Below are 22,641 nucleotides of genomic sequence, written 5' to 3' on the forward strand. Positions count from 1 at the left end.
TTATTTTTAACTTCTAATAATTTTTCGATTGAACTCTCAGTGAGATTATTATAAAATATAGGTAAACCACCTATATATATATATATATATATATATGTATGTATATATATACGCATATATATATATATATATATATATATATATATGATATATATATGTATACCGTATATGTATTTTTAACTTCTAATAATTTTTCGATTGAACTCTCAGTGAGATTATTATAAAATATAGGTAAACCACCTATATATATATATATATGTATATATATGTATATATATACATACATATATATGTATATATATATATATATACACATACATATATAGTATATATATATATATATATATATATATATATATATATATATATATATATATATATATATATATACGTATATATATATATATATATATATATGTATATATATGTATATATATATACATACATATATATATATATATATATATATATATATATATATATATATATACATACATATATATATATATATATATATATATATATATGTATATATATATGTATATATATACATATATACGTATGTATATATATGTATATATATACATACATATATATGTATATATATATATATATATATATATATATATATATATATATATATATATATATATATACATACATATATATATATATATATATATAGGTGGTTTACCTATATTTTATAATAATCTCACTGAGAGTTCAATCGAAAAATTATTAGAAGTTAAAAATAAAGGGACTTACAATATAAAAAAAGGGCTCACTAAATCCGTGTCTTCGTATTTGTTTTGCTTTGTTAATGTCATTTTGAATATCTTTGCATGGATAAGAGGAACAGACCAGACTCTGGGTGACGCCTCCGGCCAGTCACGTTGTGAGGCCGTGTCTCGTGACGTCATCGAGGGGCGGGTTATCAACAACGGTCTGCGCTGCTAGCGTTCACGGAGGGACAGAGCTCGAGTGTTGTTTTGAATTTACGACAGGACACCGACTGAAAGGGGGCCAGGGCCTATGGATAAGATGGCGGATGTAGAAGACGATGAAACTCGGTCCGCTCCCCCTTCGGCATCCCGTAACGGTCCGGTCGTCGGTTCGTCTGCGGGGACCGCGGGCCAGAACACAGCCAGCGTTACGGTTACGTCAGGTCCGCGGATGGTGAGGATCGTCAAGTCGGAGTCCGGCTACGGCTTCAACGTCCGCGGACAAGTGAGCGAGGGAGGACAGCTGCGGAGCATCAACGGGGAGCTGTACGCTCCTCTGCAGCATGTCAGCGCCGTGTTGCCCGGAGGAGCGGCGGACCGAGCCGGGATATCAAAGGGTGACAGGATCCTGGAAGTGTAAGTCAATGTAGCCAGGTAGTTAGCGTTAGCATGTCAGCTAGCTGCCCAGTGTAGCCCGAGCTGATCCCACTCCAAGCATGCGTTAACGTTAACTACCAACGCTGCGACTACCAGCTCTGTGTCCAGCTCTGTGTCCAGCTCTGTGTCCAGGCTATGGGGCAGCCTACTTGGTGTAGCTGCACCAAGCTAACGCTGGAGAGTTACGAGAAGCTCACCCGCTTACATAAGTTGGACTACAGGCTGTGCATGTTGATTAGCTTCAGCTAGCCTCAGAGCCACAGAGCCTCAGAGCCAGGTGGCTAGCGTCCTGTTTGGCTCTCTGTGCGCAGTGACAGGTTGTAAGTACGAAAATTAAACGAGAATCTTGTTGACATTGTATTGTCATGTGCATAATAGTGGGGATGTGTGTTTTGACCCTGCCCAAACACAGTGGATGGCAGTGTTGTCACGCAAACTATTATCATGTTGCGTGAGTGTCCACGCAACATGATTTGTAAAACTACTGGAATGGTTTTTACATGAGTCAGTTTTAGTTTTGTTTTGACTCTTTATCCCAATAAGGGCACGTGATTGGCTTTGATGTGCATGACTTAAAAATGCAAATGATACGTCAGTCTCTCCCTAAAGGAGACTTTCATGAAAATAACCTAATTATTAAACGTCTCTTCTAGCCTTTAACTTTTAACAGACATATAATTGCTCACACTTACAATACAAAAGGGGAAATGATGTGCCCACAAAGAGTTCTTCAGTTCATATTTGCATTCATATGGATTTCTTAGAAGTCATTCTCCATGATTAAATCAAACTATCAGTGATTTTCCCACCATGGTTATACGCCTTGGTCCTTTTATAAAGGGTCAATGCTGGATTGTGTAAAATGAACGGAATGTTAATGGTAAATTATTATGCAGAATTATGACAGGTATGTGAATCTTAAAAGTCCATATGCGTGCGAGGCCTATAAGCTTTAACATCAGGGCTTGAGCAGTGAAAACATGTTCATGTAATACTGGCACTGGAGCAGAGGTTAAACTTAGAGAAAAGGGAGAAGAGAAACAGAAAAAAACAAGGAACATTGGCCTACTTCTACTTGCTGAGGCATCAGAAAGGTTTCACCCAACCTGTGTTTTCTTCCATGTAAACTGCTAAATAGCTCTCTGGTCATGTGACAATACCAGTACTTATCATGTGACTTATTAACCATTTCACAATAACAAGTAAAGAATAATCACCTGGTTAGGTATGTAAAATGTCAGCATCTTGCTAGTTTTATGAACAAGGGAGGGGAACAATGCTCCTCGACTGGCGAAAACCAGCTAACTTTTGATATTTCTTGACTCCACTAAGTATATTTGACTACACTGCCTGTGTATAGTTTGTGTAGAATCTGATTTGAGCCACCTTTTTATAAAGCAGAAAATATTCTCATGCGGTTTTATTAAGGCCTGACCTTAATGATAGGTCATTAGTAGTTAATTGCCTATTGATAAATTAACCTTTTTTTAAATAATGATTTATCTAATATTTTAATATTTTAATCAGAGAAAATACCCAATATTTTTTGCTTGCTTTGCTCTAGTTCATGTTCACATTTTTTTTTTTACTCTTTGTCAGACATCACTTTAGGCCATTGTAAATAGTTACAGGAATTAGTCAGTGTTTCAAGTCTTTTATAGACTAAATATTTCATCAGAATATATTACCTACCCATCACTTAGCCAAATTCACATTCTTCCAGCCCCCTTTGTTGCTGATCAGTTATTGTGACACCTTTCTGGCAGGCATTGCTTTGCTGATGTTTTGTCTAATAAGAGGATGATGGGATAAGATTAGTGATGAGACCAAAACTTCTCCTTTTATCTTTATCTTTGTGGTCAACCCCTGCTCCTTTGCTGTCCAGTTGAACAACTCTGAGGAATGCTGTCATGTCAATTTCTATTCCAATTCCTTCCATTGTTAAATATTTCCAATTACATTTGACTTATTCTCACTTTGGTCCATGATACTATACAGATAAACATTTCCAAGCAATAAGAGAGACATGGCATATGTTGGACAGACCAATGCTTGAACTCGTGCATGCTCCGTCGTCTCCTGCCCCGCTGTTTCTCTTAGGACGATTAGCAGAGACACCTGATGCTTGTGCCATCTGGCCTCCGCAAAGCCAAGAAGGGAGGTGTCTCACAGCACCAAAGGAAGGAGAGACATTTGAACTGACCTGGTTACTCAGCACTCCCAGCATTGTGTTTATCAATGGAGGACAAAATGCGCTGACATTACCACACAGCATGATTAGTAAAATGAGCAGGATGCATATTTGCAGCATAAATAGAATATTATATAATTGTGCCATGCAGATCTGCAAGAGAGTGGCCTTATTATTCTATTTTTAAATGCAATACGGACCTTATTAAGAGGATCCGTTATTGTGACGTGACTAATCATTAGAAATTCCATTCAGTTCCACCATAGATGCATTTTGAATAATTGAAAAGATGTCATTTTACACGCTATACTAGTTTTACGCCAAAGCAGCATGGTGAAGGTCCAGTCAAGCCCCACTCTGGTCAGCGCTTCACGCTTGATCTTTTTTGTCTAGAGCCTTGAATCATCTGCCATGCAAAACATAAATTGATCATGTGAAAAACGGTGGGAAGAGAGGGTTTTAAAAACTTATCGCCAACTTTTCTTCTGTCTCTCCCTTCCTTCTCCCTCCAGTAATGGGGTGAGCGTGGAAGGTGCCACCCATAAGCAGGTGGTGGACCTCATCCGTGCAGGGGAGAAGGAGCTGGTTCTGGCTGTGCTGTCTGTTCCAGCTCAGGAGGCTGATGGATTGGAAGGAGGAGAGGAGGTCCAACCCAACTATGACTACAGCGACAAGCAGGCAGTGCCCATTTCCGTACCCACATACAAACATGTAGAGCAGCACTCTGAGAGGTTTGTGGTGAGTACGGATCCGACACAAAACTTACTTACTTTCTTAACTTGCGGCTGCCTCGTAAATTTATAATATTGAAATTTGTATTGAAAAAACTTGTCCTGTCTTGTCTTTTTCTCAATGACCATAGGTATACAACGTGTACATGTCAGGAAGACAGCTGTGCTCGAAGCGCTACCGGGAGTTTGCCATCCTGCACCAGAACCTAAAGAGGGAGTATTCTAACTTCAACTTCCCAAAGATTCCTGGGAAATGGCCCTTCTCCCTGTCTGAACAGCAGCTGGATGCTCGCCGTAGAGGCCTGGAGGAATTTCTCGAGCGAGGTAGGCTGATATGGAAGGTCGCTGGCGCATAAACTTAATTGTGTACTGCTTTTCAACATGGCCACAGACAACAGCCTTTTCTCTTACCAATCCACATGTTGTTTAAGAAGAATTACAGCCTGATTTATCATGATGTAAAAGTACGACGAGCTATTTAGACCCATCAAAATCCATAATAGCCATATGAGGGAAAAGAGGGAATAATGGAACGTGTACATGCAGAAATCATGTAGTTCGGAAGGAAAATAAATTTCCCACCATATATTGAAATACTACAAATGTGATACAGCATGTTTATTTGATTTACTTTGACCCCCCCTCTCCACCTGCTTCTGTCTTTGTCTGTAGTTTGCTCTGTGCGGGTGATCGGGGAGAGTGACATCATGCAGGAGTTTCTCTCTGAATCAGATGAGGTATGCATCTCATTTATTATTGTTCTAATATGGACTGTAATATATTTGATAGACTTTAGCTATTTCTGTGTGAATTTTGATTCTGAGCTTTAAAAAGTTGTAGTTTTGAGTTATTTATTCTCTTTCAAATCTTTCTCAGATGTACATTAGTCTTGTAAGCTGGAGGGATCTGCCCAGCACCACAATACCTTGTTTATTATACTGTGCTTTCCAAAATTCAATCTGTCATTTTAGCTTTTCTAAAAGGTCATATGGTTAGAGATGTATTTATCTGATATTCTGTATCTGATTTTGAGCATTCTCAAGAGGTTTTGGAGAATTTAAAACTTATGATAAAATTCTGAATATATATATATATCAACCTCTTTTAGTCTTTTAGTGCAAAAAAGAAGGCTATTTGCCATAAACAAGCATCAGTAATGGGAGACCCGAAACAATTAAACAGTTATTTGTAATACTTTTCTAGTGTTGAATGAATGACAGCATCAGAGACAAATGCAATAACACTGAAATAATCCACTCCTTAAAGAAACATAAATAGGAGTATCAAGACTAAAACAGATGGTACTTCTGGTTTAGTTATGTGTTTGCTTGTTTGTTTGAGTTCTGAAGCACTTCCCAGTAATTCAGAACAAACGCATGCATGCACACTCTTGTTATTCAGCTCTACAGCTGTTCTCATTATGTGTTGCTTCGCTGTGCAGAACTACAATGGAGTGACAGATGTAGAGCTGCGGATAGCCCTGCCAGACAAGACCACCATTTCTGTCAGAGTCCGCAAGAACAGCACCACAGACCAGGTGTACCAGGTACGATCACATGACCTCTGCCGGGATGATGCTGTCATACACATATATTGTACATTATGTCGCCCCGTTGTATGGACATCTGAATTTACTTTTCACTCAGTTCTTAGCCAGAATTATAACACTAAGGATTGCAAAATCAAATCATGTCTACTGGTAAATATAGATAAAGATTAACATTCATATTGAAAGAAAAATTAAATAACACAGACACACTTTATAAAAGATAAACTGTCATGGTGTAATAGAAATTCCCAAACAAAGTTTTTCTCTCATAACTGACTCTGTGTCGCCCTTTCTGTAGGCATTAGTGATGAAGGTTGGGATGGACAGTATTATGGCGAGCTACTTTGCCCTTTTTGAAGTCATCAACCACTCCTTTGGTAAGAACTGTAATTGTACTTGATGTTTATGAGTGTTTCATGTGGAAATCACAGAGCATTTTCACATATTCTCCTGTTTAATTTAAGAGCCTTCCTTGGGTGACTTAACACACGATCACTTGTTTTCTAAATAAAGACCTGTACCATTCCTCTGGTTATTTTAATTAATTGGGCCTAGGGATATGTGCAGTTTTGGACTGCAAGAGCAGGTCATTTTGTCCAGGCCAGAATGAATTATTTTCTAGTGACTGAACGAACAACCCCCCCCCCCCTTTTCATCCCCGTCCTCGTCCTATTATTTGTTGCAGTGCGGAAGCTGGTTCCTAATGAGTTTCCCCACAAGCTTTATGTGCAGAATTACACGTCAGCAGTGCCGGGGACTTGCTTGGCGCTCCGCAAATGGTTGTTCAGCTTCCAGGAGGAGGAGTTACTAAGAGACAACCCGCTGGCACTGCACTACTGCTTTCACCAGGTAATAACAATAACTAATCCCACTTGCAATGGACTTAATGGATCTTGGCACAAAATTTGTCTCTGAGTTGAAACTGTTCAAACATGTTGGAGGTTTTAGAAATTGTTTATCATGGTATATTTCTGGCATAAATTAACTGTATTAATATATTCTTTTACTACTTAAACTGTTCTCAGAATCTTCCAGTTCAGTCTAGTTTATTTTTCCCATTTCTTTTTTACCGTGGCTTTTGAATATATCTGCAGTCAGTGTATACACACACAGGTTCACTCATTCAGGGTCAATGCAAATGTTATTTATCCAGATTTTCTAGACATAAACACAATCTGATTATATAGTATCTTATGAACGCCAAGCAAAACATACTTTTATTGCATTAAAACAAGCTAAATGTGGCTCATTGGTAGCTGAATTCCTGCCAGCTGGAGGTGTGCTGACAAATAGTTATGTAATTAAACAGTTTTGTTTTTTGACAGTCCTGGACACAAAGGTATACCCTTGCCTGCAACTGAAATCCAAACTAAAGTCACATCCTAATCAACATTTCAAGATTCCCTCCCAATCATGACTAATACAAATGACATGCTGAGTGTTAAACAACTACTCCAGGCTTTTAAATTCCAACACTTATGTCCTTAGTCAGGACCAGAGGACCAAAATAATCTACAAGCGATTATTACTCATAAAGTACGCAAAACAACAAGTTGAAACTCGCTGTAAAGCTCCGTTGAGCCGATCTCAAAGAAGCTGCATGAATCTCTGTAGGTTCATTACTACGAGCGACCCCTTTCAAAATGTAATTTGATACATCGGTATTGAAGAAACATTGATTATAGCTTCTTTAAAATGTACATATATGTAATTACTGTCATTGATTTAACTTGGTTACATGAGGCAGAATATCTTTTTGCTAAATGTTTTTAATTGATAATCATTTTGTTAAGTGAACTCAAATTAAAGATGGTGTTGTATCTCTTTCTACCATCCATCCATCCATCCCCCCCCACCCCCGGTCTTTCTAGGCATTGGAAGATGTGAAGAAGGGATTCATAAAAACAGAGGACAAATCCTACCAGCTGCAGAAACTGGCAGAGCAGCGCAAGATGGCCACGGTCAGTCCTACAGACCACTCTTTGTTCGGGCAGGGGATTGGGATGACTACACTATTTGCCTGCTGACCAGAGCCATCACCAAAACGTTACCAAATAGAAATGGACTGAATAGTCAGAAACCCTTTCACTTCAAAATAAGGCCTTCTGTGGTTAAAACAGAGAGAGAGCCATTGACTTAATATGGTCTTTTGTTGAACATTAACCAAACGGTGGCATGTGAGAGTCTGAAGGCTACTGCGTGTGAATTTAACTACGTGCACATTTATGCAGCCACCCAGCACCACTTCTCCAAATGTTAGATAGTATCTTAAATCAGCAATGTTCATGCAGACAATTACTGACAGACAACATTTACTTTACTATTAAATTGAACCAGACAGAGAAGCCAAAATATTTGGTTACGGTACAGCTTTACTTTAATCTCGGGAAAAGTCTGTAGGAAAGAAGCATAGGACTCTGAATGTAGCGATATTGGAAGATAGTGGAATAGAAATTAAGATAATTACAGATTGTTGTGCATCTTGAATTAATGTGGTCCAGATTCTGACTCAAACTTTCAGCATTACTGCATTTTTCTTTCTGTTACAAACCGAAAAGTTAGACTTATTATTAATTGTATAATGGAAAGAGACGTAACCCTCATCCTATTTAGATTGCCATAACCTGGTTACTCACAGGATTAGTGACTAATGTGTTTGCTCCATCACATCCTGTTAGTACCTGAGTCTGTTGCGGACATGTGAGGGCTACAACGAGGTGGCCTTCCCCCACTGCTCCTGTGACTCCAGGAGGAAAGGACATGTCATCACAGCTATCAGCATCAATCACTTCAAGCTGCACGCTTGTACCGAGGACGGCACGCTGGAGGCGAGTATTTGTTTTTTGGATGGTTTGATATAGAAACACAGTACAAGAAGAGGATCTAACTCATCCTTTTTTAGGGCAACATAGTATGTTAACCATTTTGTCAAAATAGGGATTGTCTTACATTATTGTATAAAACAATTTAGGCTTTAACGTATATAATGAAATTAAATCCTGCTCTTTCCTAAATGGATTTCCTAGATAGTAAATTGTGAAGCAAACCTATGTTAAGCTTAACAATTACATTTCTATCTATGCACAGAACCAGGTGATAGCTTTTGAGTGGGCGGAGATGCAGCGCTGGGACACCGATGAGGAGGGGATGGCTTTCTGCTTTGAATACGCCAGAGGGGAGAAGAAACCTCGCTGGGTCAAGATCTTCACTCCATATGTAAGTGGTCACCCACTGTCCCCACATGTTTTTGCAGGTTGTTTCTTGTGTTTATATATTTAATAACTTACTTTGTTGTCGGGCTGTAGTCAAAAGAAAATCTAGCTGGTATGAAATTCTACCTACTTTTCAACCAATCGATCAGTTGAGATGGCAGGATTTATGAGCAGAAATGGAAGATTATATTCATGACTATGTTTTCATTAGTGTGTAATAACCTGAAACTAAGTGTTTCAGTTAGCTTACAATTAGCTGTTTATATCCACATATGAAGTGGGTCCCCTTCATGTAGTCCGCCATGTTGCACTGCCATGTTTGTACCATAGACTAGAACAGACAAACCAAACATCGGCTCTATGGAAAGCCTTGGGCGTTTTATACGGGACTTGAAGGCCAGTGTAGTTCTATGATGCGCTTGGAATGGGAGGAGTGTTAAATTGGTTGCGATCTGCAACCTCATTATTATATGCCCCTGCTTCTTTAAAGTAACTCAGGGTTCAGCCCTACTTTGTTTGAATTTGCAGTTTTAGAGTGACATATTTTTAGATTTTTAAAAGAAAGAGCTATAATTGGTTTCATAGTCAACACACTTTCTTTCACATGCAATACTAACAGTATTAAAAAGCAAAACCTTGTCACTGTGACTTTGCAGGCTGTGGTGTACTGGGAGGCTGACTTGCACTTCACTTTGTTTTTTTATCCCCAGTTTAACTACATGCATGAGTGCTTTGAGCGGGTCTTTTGTGAGCTGAAGTGGAGGAAACAGGTAAGGACCACTCCTTTCCTCTTCATTGTGGGAAGCACATGACTCCATGCCAAGTTTGATATTCTAAACATAGCTTATTTTTACATTATTCTTTACAAATACAAAAAGACTCCGATTAAGCTGTCGTCTGGACTTTGTTTCGAATTATTGATTTTATATTTCTTGTCTATTGATTTTTTTGCTGTCAGGTTGAGGAAGAGGCATCTGACAAAGACAACAAAAACTGCAGTGACAATGGTAAGCAGCAAGTATTTATTTTTGTCTGAAATACAAAGCGATAACAGCGTTTGTAACATAGTTGATAAAACACAGCAACAACACTGAATGCTAAGAGGCTAGATTTTATCTAGGGCAAATTATAAAGAAATACGTATTCAGGTGTGGTACAGGGTGACGGCAACTATCAAGTACCATGAATTATGCAAAAAAAAACCTAAAAGGGCAAGGGCAGAGATAGGATTTTAACTATCTTAGCTTCTTTTATTTATGTGTATTAAAGTCAGAAACATACGTGCACCTTTCCTAGTTTATAAGTAACTTAAGTTCAGTTATATTGAGTTACGCCAGGTCCTATCAAGGTGCTTACAGATACACTTGTGTTTCATTGTCTTTCTTGTGCAACTTTTATTGCAATATAAGGAACTGCACAAAGTCAAGGGGAAAGTACAAAGCAGTAATAAGGCTGCATTTTATAGACAATCCCCAGAGTCTCACAATGTACTAGACTAAGGAGAGAGTACATTCTACTCCATTGCCGTCCTGTTACTGTAAGAAAACTGGTGTATTTGTGCTGTGAAAAAAAAGTGTTCAGATTAGATGCGCAAACACGCTATCAGGGCCATCTCCAAAAGACCCACACATTAGAGGGAAGTTGAAACTATTTGTCTCATGTGAGACAGCACAAGACCAGCAATACAAGAATGTGGACAAGCAACTGCAAGGCATGAGGCTGAGTGAGAAACCCCTGGAGTTACAGGAACAGAGACAGATGTATCAGCTGAGGACTGAGAAAGAGAGAAGGTTGAGGACATCCATATATGACGAAGGCTTCAGCATGCCACAAAGGCACCTTTTGAATCCTAATCACTTATAATCAAGCAGAGTCAGAATTCAGGGCATTTTGTGTTGTGTTGAGGCAGCATGTTCATTTGTCACATGGCATTTGAAAAAAAAAAAAAAATCATCATTCCGACTTGTTCCCTGAATCGTCTCTCTGTGTTCCAGAGTATCTGCCTCCTCTGGAGACGCAGCAGAAGGGATGGCGCCACCTAGGGGGGGAGATTGCAACTTCCTAAAAATCATTTGTCATCGCTCGAACTAGAACTGGTCCACTTGCATCACCACAGCCACCCCAGAGCGCCCATCGACAAACACCGAACGGAGAGGAAGACTGAGGCCATCCATGCCCCGAAAAAACAAACTGGAAGTGACCTAAAAATGGAATAGCCACACTTTACCGACCCCAGGGAAACACACAGCAAGAAGAGCAATGAAGGAAAATAAACAAGAGCCAACTTTCATGTCATTCACTAGATCTCCATAGCGTGTCTGTTTTCCTCCATGCATCTGCCCTGTGATGTGTGGCAGGACACGAGCAAATCCTCGCCACTGGTTGAGATGTAGCGCACACCTACAGTGTGTGACTGGTCAGCACTGTGGCAACATTTGCACAAAGGGAGCACCTCGATGAATCGCCACTTGACGCGAGAGCCGACATGTGAGATAGGATCGTCCAACACTATCAGCCCGGTGCAAAGCTTTCAGCCTGGCCCTCGTCTGCTGAACTGAGCTGATGAAAATATGAATGGAGAGATACAGAAAAATGGGGTTTTCAGATATTTAGCGGTTAGATATAAAGAAAGAAAGCAAAATTCTGCTTTACACTGATGATGGACAACAACGCAAAAAGGATGTTTTCTATCTGTAAGATGAGACGTATTCTGTCTTTGTCAGAAAACATAGTCGTCACAAATGTAACTGAAAAAGGATGTTGGGGACGGTTCATAATTATGTGTATGTTTCTCTTACTTCTGATAAAATATAGATTAATATAAGAGTTATAAAAATGTGTTTCTTGATCTAACACAACGAAACACTAACTGAACTGCATTCGAACTGCTCTAACAAATCTCAATTTTTCACCTTTTGTTCTGGTCTAACCCACGCTACTGACAGAAAGATGTCTGTTGGCGGTCTGCCATTAATGTCGGTTTGTGTATCTATCCCCCTCGCAAGTGTTTTAATGTGGTGACTTTGCAGAGCTCTAAGTTGAGAGGAAGAGGTGTTCTCAGTCTTAGCTCTGTGCAGGGAGGAACTCTTGAACAAAAAAGGTAGTGGGCCCAAAGGTTTTGAAATGGCACACGATGTGACTGACGGATCGTTAATATAAAGACAGGACAAGTGTGGTCTTGCTGTTGAGTTGCAGTTCTCTGAACATGCAGCAGAGAGCAGCAGAGTGCAAGACATTCAGTTGTAGGCTTTGAGAAAAAATTGAAATTCTCAGCTTCTTACAGAGTGATCCCTCAGGCTCTGTATCCTACCCAAAAGTATCACTCCTCTTCAGGTTGTCTAATAACCATGTCCGGAGGACAGATGGTGTGTGTGTGTGCGTGTGTGTGCGTGTATGTGTGTGTCAAGAGTAGATGATGCATAACGTTTTGTGACTGCAACCAGCACACATAGCAATGCAGGCAGCTGCCTGCCTCTTACTGCACCTGCATTGGTACAGTATCAGTTGTTTGTGTTTGCACATATGATTATTTGACAATTTACACAGATGTGTTTGTTTTTAGAGCAGCACTTCTCTTTTTTTTCTCTTTGTAGATTTTCAGTTGAAAACATTTTTGTCTCACTTTAAGTTTGTAGAAAGCAGGTTTACATGCCAGAGAAAAAAAAAATCTTCTGAATGGAGACAATGTGCGTAAATGTATTGTTTTCCCTTCTTGAGTTTCACTCGCTGTCTGGCAGCGACCAAAAACCTGTAACTGACGGTGATGTTGTTATGATTTTTATCCACACTGACTTAGAGCACAAGTTCACGTTCCACATTAGTTTATATATATAGATATCTTTTTTTTTTTTTTACAGTTGAACTTAGTTTTCGGTTCAATAAAATGCTTAATTCATGCCTAGGTTTAGTCATGATTTGCTTTCATTCGGTTACCTTGGAGCATACTTGTTCGTGTGTATATGTGCTGTTTGAGTGTGCGCGTGTCCTCTGTGTTTATCATTGACATTGCTGATAAGCTTTTAGGCTCTGATTGGACGTGTCTGATGAGCTATTGGAGCGAGAGCCAGCAAATAAAGATGGGATTGTACGACAGCAGAGACGCCCGACAGATGGAGACAAATGGGAGGCGTCTCCTGTTGTCTGGCTAACATTCACAGGTGCTCACATGCTTTTTCAGCATAGAACACACAAACACACACACACTCACATCCATGTTTCCCTATTACTCTGTTTGTGGTTTTAAAAAAACTGTAGCATTGCAAGATATTTAGTTATTTGTCATCCAGTTGCCTCTGAGGACAGGCCTCAGTTATACAACAGCCTAAAGCAATACATACTTGTGTTTAACACACACACACACACACACACACACACACACACACACACACCACGGATAGCTGAGTTATGAAAGAAACTGCAATGTGTAGATTGCTGGATGGTCATTTTGACAGCCGGAGTAATAGCCAATTTAGAGATGGATGACATAAGAATTGGAGCTGTTCAACCATGCTGATTTTTTTTCTTCTTCATAAGATGTAGATGGAGAGGCAGATCGAGGTGGTGTCACTGTGTGTTGCCGTTTTCCGTCCTCTGCTCGTACTCTCTCCAGGTTGGTCTCCCGTCAACACAGGGGGATGTGGTTGCCGTGGCAGCACCACGTTGGCTCAACACGCTCGGTGAAGCCTCTGTTGGTTAGATTCCTGTCAGTCAACTGACTCACTCCCCCAAAATATTGTATTCAAAGCAGTGTTTTTGTGTTTGATGTTTGTTCTCTGTCCCCGTGGCTCATGCTGCTGTGAATAGGCTTTTAGAAAGCTGCTGTTTGTTTTTTTTAATTCTTGTGTTTTCGGTTTGTCTCGTCTGCGCCAGGTGCCATCTTCCGCTCCATCTCAGTCACAGGCAGGTGCGCGTGCTGTCAGTCGTTGTCTTTGTAACAGTGTTTAGGTGAACGCAGAGAGATGACAGGATGTTAAGAAGCACGTCTTTGTATGGTTGGCCCGGTTTTGTTCGTCAGTGTACGCCGTGCTGTGGGCTACCTGTGTTAGTGTTTGAGATTCTGGACGGCCTTGGCTTGTCAGGGAATGATTATTTACAAAAGGAGGATTGAAGCCCACGCAGGAGTTAACAGATAAAAGAATGTTTGATGATACAGCAAACATGGTGGCAGTAGAATAAAAAAAAAAAAAGACCTTGTCCATGTGTGGACGGCACGTGAGGCTCAGGAAGTTTGTGTTCCATCACAAGCGCCACTGAAATGCTTGTCTGAATGATGCTGTTGCTATAGTAACAGTTTATGGAATCTCGTGCCATTTTAGCACTGATTTCCATCAATTTATTCAGTGGAAGATATTGTGTAAGATGTTTTCTGTTAGCTACAGCATTCCAGTCCAGTGTTCGAAGTGGGATTTATGAGGCCGCTCTGTCTGTCTCTTTCCTTTTGACACTGTTGGTTCGTTCAGAACCGCTACGTTTGTCTCATCATCTGCGCTTTTGTGTAGACTTGACGTTCCTCGACCTCTGGAACACACATTGGTCACGGAGGGCATTAGCTGCTGGTTTTCCCATTTCAGCTGACTGGTCCTACCTACAAACTAACATAAAGGGTGGATGTATGTGGAGGTTTTATAAAGTGTTAGCCTTTGTGATATTCATTTCTGTTCATTGCTTTGAAAACACAGGGCTTTTCCATGGCAAGTACGCAGTGACATTAATTAAAGACCTAAGCCTTGTTTGTCTGTCTTCAGCATAACCTGTAAATAGTTGTTTTTGAAAAGAAAAAGAGAATATCTCTTGGACAAAATGCACTCTTGTTTCTCCAACTCAAAACTTTTATTTATTTAAACAGAAATTCTAAAGATTGGGGAAATGATAGTGTACAAAGCTAGAGCCACCGTTGATCATTAATTTTGTGCGTGGGGAACGGCTGTATGGAGTATTGGCTGTATACAAAATGAAACAAGCTGTTTAAAAGAGAGGCAGCGTCTAAAAACATCATCAATTAACACCTGATGCAGAACTAGGCTACTAAATGGAGAGTTTTATATCTAAAAAAACACATGAAGGTTTACTAACCAATATAAGAAAAAGGAAAAAAAGGTTTGAAAATGTTGTGTAGAGTAATAAATTGTAACAATATTTTAAATAAAGTTATATATTGGGAACAAATGCTGACAGTCTGAATTATTTTATCACTCCAGGATATAAAATGTACTGTGGATTTATTGTCTTTACGGTGGCAGTAATCTGAATTAGCTTCCAGGGGGCTTTTTACCAGCTGGAAAATGATAAAGCACTCAGGTTGTGGTTGTCAATGTATGGATTCTCTTTATTTCCAGTGGGACCCGGCCAACGTCAAGGCTGTCTTCTGTCTTCCTCTAAAGACATAAAGCAACAGCAGTGCTCATCTGAGACCAATTAACTTCCTGAATGAAAAAATAGTACAACTATGTATTTAAATTTCAATTGAACAAAAATGTAACAGCCATGCTGAACAAATTGTTTTTAATGAGTGCTTCTTTTGTGAGCTGTCAAGCAAGGTGATGGCGGAGTGTTGAGGTTTATTCTAACCGCCTCTCGTTTGGTGAGATAAGTAGTTTGTGCCTGTGTTGGAGGCATTTATGCAAATGTGGTTCATATTGAGTCCCTGGTCGTAGAAGTTAAAAACTAAATTGTTTGTCAACAGAATGTCTGAGGTGAGGGGCATAAGCTAATTTGACAGCGGTTTTGTTTTTTTGTATTTCCCAACACTTGTAACTGCAGTGTTCAGCCTGCTGGAAGAGAAGGGACAAGGAACAGATGTGACAGTTTGCTGGCAGAGAACATTTCCCTAATGCACATTTCTGTAGCTTAAAGGGGTTTAAGATGAATTGAAAAGCACAGTGCCACTACTTTTTTGGAGCTAAATAAAAATGACAGAACAGACCAAAGAGACTGTTCTTGATTAGTAGATATCTAATTTATGAACGGCAGTGCTTATCTTCATTGTATGCCATCCACTCTTCCAAATTTAAAAATGCACATTTCCTGCCTGAAAACAGCCCCAGGTCTGCAGTGCTGTACAGTACATAACAGGTCCCATGGTAGGGAGCACCGTTGCTAATAAAAGGTCCACAGGCACATTATTCTGGCAGAACAACAGGAAAGGTGACATTTTGATGGTCACATGCTGTACAGGTCTTTATGTCGCTCACTGTGCTCAACAGGAGCTGTTGCAGTCTGTGAGGTGGTAGCGAGAAACTGAGGTGAGGCATTATTGAAACCAAAAAAATACAGGGCCTCTTAATGCACCCAGTGGAACCCAGCCCATAAGATCTTGTGTGCATTGGCACTGCTGAGGTGAAAATACTCATCTCATTAGTGCCGTCTCATGTGGTCTCTATATTCTGACTGCAGGCTGCCGCCTGACGTTACCACCTGCACTCACTTTCCATTTTTATTATGTTCAACCAGTGTCCAACTCTGAGAGTATCTACAATTTAAAATTGCTTGTGTGCATACTCATTATTTATCAGGTGTGACCATCCTTATTAACACTATAAACGGTTACAAAGTAGCATACATAGTCAATTATTGTAGATCTTGACTTATACTTTCAAATTTATGGTTCCTCTTTAAACTTGGATAATTAAAAAAAGCCTTAAACACTACAAATTATGAGTTTGACCTTTGATACTTATAACACATACATTATTTTTTACTTTTGAACTTATTCTTTTACTGAATGCAAGACATTTTATTGTAACGGCGTATATTTACGCAGAGGTATTGAATTGGTGGAAGGCTACTTCTTCCACCACCGAATCAAAAGTCATCAAGATGTTTACGATAAAACTAGGTTAAAAGGTGTTTTCTTACACGTATTTAGGACCTGCTTCACATTGAAAGTTAGCCATTTAAATGAACTTGTTTAGATTTCTTTCGACCTACGAATTACCAAATCAATCCTCACTGGCATAATTTGAACAGTTTGCAGTTTGCAGTCCTCATCTGCTTCTCAGAACAGCAGGATGGATATGAAATCTCAAATAACGTTATATAACAAAAAAATTAAAAGGCATAACAGCTTCAAATCAGGACTCCTCCTAACACCCTTTTTCCCCCCTTCATTTTAGCAAAGCCAATTCAGTTGCAGGAAATTGCAACATTCTCCAGAGAGGGGCAACTAAGGACGGGTGAGTTGCATAAGATATAAATATGTTCCACAAACTTCAGAAGTGTATCAGGAAAATTTAAATGCAATTTTATGCTTATTACAGTACTTTGGGATGCATCAAATTATAGCACATTTTCAGGTAAGCTTCACCTCAGGCACAAAACACATTTCAGTTTCTGGGGCATACCTCTTTCCTTTCATATTTTGGTCACAGGGTTTTGATATACTTTACTCTAAATCTGTGATGGTGAGGGAAAAAAATACAGCGTCTAAAATACTCTGTCCATATAACGCTGCGTGATGATTCCAACCTGATTGCAGATTCATCACATTAAATTAAAAGTATAAATAGCTGTTCACTAATGACATTCATTCTTGCCCCCATTAGGATCATTGGAATTAAGCACTGTTTAAAAGGACAATCCAACTATCTTTGCATACCAAGTTTACTCATCACAAGTATTTCTCCTCAGCCTGTGAAAACAACTGACATCCTGGCCTGCTTTAAGTTTTGATCATTCTTTTTATAATCTGACTTTTGTGAGTCCCCGAATTTTATTAAAGTGAATATTAGATAACTTCAAAGAAATGGATGAACAGATAAGTCTTCGTTCATTATTCACAGTGCAAGTGACATAAATAAAACTTCATTGATTTCCTCAGATCGTAAAGTTCCTCAGTTACTAAACGTATGCCTTTGCCAATGTTTGCAGATCCCTGGGTATAAATTTATTGGAAGGAATCTCTGGCATGAAGTTATTTGTAGCTTCCCTTGACGTGTTGGGTGCATTATATCCTTATATCATCTACCAGTCAAGTAAGAAACCAGAGTACTGTAGCCAGTACTATAGAGAGCAACCAGCCACTGTTGACTTATTGTTTAAGAGGTCTGTGTTCCTCTGGTTGGACACCTCGCGTCCACTTAACCTTGTGACCGCGGCGGCCCAGGCTGGTTATAAGGCGGTCTGTAAAGTGAATGAATGTGGCTTGGCAAGATTAATCAAGCCTAACGACACATCTGTAGGTAGGCTCGCTGGGGGAGGGAGCATCAATCACCGTCTGGAGCATCTCTCCCTCCCTCTCTCTATCTCTCTCTCTCTCTCTCTCTCTCTCTCTCTCTCTCTCTCTCTCTCTCTCTCTCTCTCTCTCTCTCTCTCTCTCTGCTTCTCGTCAGCTGTATCGACCAGCGCTTTGTGCCCCTGATAATTAAAAGGCATTGATCGGCCTTAGCCGCAAGATGCCGGGGAGCTTTCATGCAGCAGAGCACACTGGGACCCTTAAGGAGAACAGGTGGGCATACACATGGGTGGGTGAATCTAAATATGTGCTTCAACTTGTATGCAATGAGTGTGCAAAAGTTTATTGTAGATTATGAATTAATGTGTTTATTATGTCGTTCAGTTTTGCCTCATGTAGTATCTCTGGCTGTGTCTTTTCTTAGGTTTATGTGTAGGCTTTTTCTGGTTCATTTGTATGCTTTGCAGGGATTGCATCTTTTTAGCTTACATATGGCCACCCCATTTACACAGTTATAGAGCTGTGTGAGGCCTAATGGGCCTCCCGCGAGGTTCAGTTGAACTACCCATCTGGTAAAATATCTGAGGCCTGGGAGAAAGCTTTAGGTCAGCGGGCTCTTATTAAATCAGAATTGTGGGGTGAGAAAAAACAACAACAACTGATTGATTCTATGCATACGCAAACCCAGAGGCTGATCTCTCTCACACTCACACATAATCCTCACACACATTCTCGCTCTTCTTTTATTCCATCTGAGTGAACACAGTAAATCTAAGTGCTGCTAGATTGCTAACGCAGCACATAATTCAACCTTGGAGAGAAAGAGAGTTAGCGCGTCAAACAGAGGGGCCTTGGCTGGGCTGAATGAGGACCAGTACACTACGCTATAAATACACCCGTGACTCTTCTGGCACACTGACTGAGTGACACAGTGAGGGCGACACATCAACCACACACAGCCCCCCCTGCTTGACTGACATATAGCTGCATGAAAATATCTCTCTAATTTCTGTTTATTTCTGTAGTATATATTTTCCCTTGTGGTGTGATATACTGCAGTGGCCTTTCATTTGATGTGTGTGACTGAGTTATGCTTGTCTGAGCACCCATCTCCCCTGCCTCTGTCCCTCATAAATCCGATGAATTACCCGTTTTGCCCCCCTCTCCTCCATTAACCCTCCCCTCTGCTCCCCCCCATCTCCTCCCTGAACGAGTGATCAATTAAGGCCCTGTCCGGCGCTCACTGCGCATCAGCACTTTCTCTCCTCCTCTTATCCCCTCTCTCTCTGTCATTTTTCTCTTCTTTTTGGGTGTAGGGCCAGCCACTGTCAACAGAGAAAAAGATAGGGAGCAGACCAAAGGTGGTAGAAAAAAGGGACAATCCTTTATTTTCAGGATGAGAAATGTACAGATGTGAGGGTTTATGTGTCAGTATGTGCTGGAAGGAAAATATCCTTCTACAAACCTCCCAGCAGGAAGTTACTTTCCGCCTGCTAGGAGACTTGACTTTAGAGAGAAAGAGACAGGAGATGAAGAGAGGTATAGAGATAACGTATTTGTACAACTGTCTCTTCACACTCTATGTGGATAATAAATGTGTCAAGCCACCAGAGACAGTGCAGGTCAGGAATGTATTAAACTTTTTTTGTCCTGTTGGATCTTTGCGTTAAAGCAAACATTAATGAACTCCTTACAGGATAAGGCTGCCAATATTATATACTCTTCTCATTGTCATCAAATCCCATGAAAATACCAAAATCAACAGCACATATATCCTACTACTAACAAGTGTTATCGGTGTAGCCAACTATTTCAATTATTTACCTAAACACACCTTTAAGCAGGTAGCCCTGTTGGAATGGATCTACAAATCCCTGCCGTGCTGGACCTACCAAGTCAAACCGTGTCAAGCCAAGCCATCATGTGTAAGGAAAAGAGTCTTTAGAGTCATTCCTACATAAACCGTCCTGATGATGTAGATACTCACTAGAGCACCAAATATGTATTAGTCCGCAGCCGAAGAAAATCCCCAACAAATGCACCATTTACTCATGTTTGACAAATGTTTGATTAAAAACTACAGTGCCCAGCTTGTAGGAAATGTCTTAACATGAAACTTGTGCCCTGATTTAAGGTATTATGTCTTCATTAGGAAAAAATGGGCATCAGGCTGCATGTCACAGATAATGAAACATAACTAATTCCAGGTCTAAGTTTTTTGATGGGAAATGCTGACAATATAAAAAATATAGAATATCTCTTGAGAGTTGTTTGGTTTTTGACAAATTTCTCCAACTACGGCCAGGCAACTGAGGGTTAACTTCTCTATGTCTTTGCTTACAAAGAGTAGTGAGCTCAGCTTACTTTGCATGATTCGTTTGTATCGGCCACTCAAGTGCAAGATAACACACTTTATCCATTTTTTAATGCCAAAACATTTGTTTTCACCAGTTATGTTATGTGTATTGGCTACGCACCTATATGTGCATGAATCAATAAACTATTCATTCTACCGTTTGTACGGAAAGATCCTACAGTTGGAAACATTTTTCCTGATATTTCTCTATTTATTTTCAGTGGCTGTGCACACAAGCTGTATCCACATGAAAACTTATATTGAAGACAATGTGACACTATCTTGGAATCAGTGAAGCGTTGACTGACTGAGCAATTACCTTTGCTGAATTGTACAGAACAGGGTTGTTAAAGGAGCACTTTCAGCTGGATTTCTGACTCATGACGCATTCTTTTCTTATAATCTTGGGCCGTGTCCAAAATCACTCCACTCTTTCACTATTCCCTTTGTAATAGTGGGATTGTATGTAGACATTTTACATGCCACATACATTCCTCTGTGGGTTAGGGTTAAGACACTCTATTTAGTGAAATGGGAATTATTTTGAACACAGTCATAGTAAATTGAAAAAAAGTAGATTGGAAGTTTGATATAATGGAATTTCTCTGCTAATTGTAAATTGTGTAATACAGCTTTTTAGACAGCCATCCATGAATTAAACTAAGGTAAGCTTAACCTTCGAATCAGCACACATTCAAACTTCTAGCAGACAAGTAAAATTCTCTCAAACACAACATAGACATATTTTGTTAAATCAACACTTTATCAACTGGACTCAATTTTATGAAAATACAGCTCCATTAAAATCTCCTCTTTCATTTTAGATATGTGTGAATTACCTATATAGCTATAACCTTTTGAAGGAATCTGACAGAAATGTGATAGGATGTTGCTCTCCATATAAAATTAGGGATTTTGAACGATCTTTTTTTTTCTTTTATTCTTTTAAAGACCTGACCTCCCATTTCAGTTATAAAACCTTTAACATGACATCCAATGAGTCTGTTGGACCATTAGGACCTGCCAGATACAGTTAGGTAACCGCTTACTGAGTTATTACCGGTTAAAGCCTCCACTGTGGTGCGGTTACTGGCCATTGGGCTGTTTATGACCGGTTAATTCAGTTTCCTGGTCGTGATAAGCACTGCACACTGTGCCTGCTGCTAAGGAGCTTTTGATCTCTGCTGATTGTTGCAGATTGGCAATCGTCTCAAAGAGATAAGGCCCTGGAAATTTAAAGTGGTTTGCCACGAGCAAAGACGGGGCTTCATCTTTTAAAAGCTTATTAGTCTTAAAGATTATCCAAGGTCTTTCAATTTGACGGTCATCAGATGGATGTGGTTGAATAATAGATGAGATCCTCTTCTGTTCCTCTCTGCTTCCTGATCTTCTGTCCAATTTCGTTTTATTCGCGAGGATCAAGCTGTTTACTTCTCCTAACCAAGCTATGAAGTCTTGTTCATTCAACATCGCACTTGTTGTCCGTTAAAAAAATGTATCCTTTCCCCCACGCTCTCTTCCTTACACCACTTGAAATGATACAGACTGTTCTCAACATGTGGGAGTGAAGAGCTGTCTTCCCTCCTAAAGAAAATAAAACAGCCAAATATCTGTCTTATTTATCTGTCTCTATCTATCTGCCTGTCTCTTTTGCCCTCTTACTCTCTCAATCTCTCCCTTGCTTTAAGAGCTTTATTACTTGAGCTTGCATTGGGCTAATAATCTCTTCGTTTTTCACTAGGTGACTCTTTCTTTCTCCTCATTTTTTGTGGGTAAAGTCTTTGAATTAACCACAACAATCCATCTCACCTTGTTAAGAATCTGATAAAGCACCCTGCTCACCCTAATCTCACTTTAAGTTCACTCTGTAACCCCTTCCTCATCTGGGATCCGTTTTCTTCTTATATATCAGTTACAAAACAGAATGTATTGCAAAGAAAACCATTTGTTTTTTACTATTTCCAAGTTCCTTGCGATCACAAATCACAGTGCCTACAGTCCGCTGGAAATTGTGTTTCCTTGGATCCGGGCCCACTCCATCCTTCATCCTATAT

The 22,641-nt window shown here is 39.7% G+C and overlaps 1 protein-coding gene across 1 annotated transcript; it reads left to right on the plus strand.

Moving 5' to 3' along the window:
• Positions 1–936: 936 nt before the first annotated feature.
• Positions 937–15,218, plus strand: snx27a (sorting nexin 27a). Its single transcript, XM_054606254.1, has 13 exons — positions 937–1,358; positions 4,083–4,308; positions 4,433–4,625; positions 4,974–5,038; positions 5,743–5,847; positions 6,149–6,227; positions 6,536–6,699; positions 7,722–7,811; positions 8,529–8,678; positions 8,938–9,066; positions 9,773–9,832; positions 10,021–10,069; positions 11,057–15,218. Exons 1-13 carry the CDS (start codon positions 1,033–1,035, stop codon positions 11,125–11,127), a joined length of 1,707 nt encoding a protein of 568 aa, XP_054462229.1. The 5' UTR covers positions 937–1,032; the 3' UTR covers positions 11,128–15,218.
• Positions 15,219–22,641: the final 7,423 nt, after the last annotated feature.

Source organism: Anoplopoma fimbria, chromosome 10 (genome assembly GCF_027596085.1).
Source record: "Anoplopoma fimbria isolate UVic2021 breed Golden Eagle Sablefish chromosome 10, Afim_UVic_2022, whole genome shotgun sequence".
Classification (NCBI taxonomy): Eukaryota; Metazoa; Chordata; class Actinopteri; order Perciformes; family Anoplopomatidae; genus Anoplopoma; species Anoplopoma fimbria.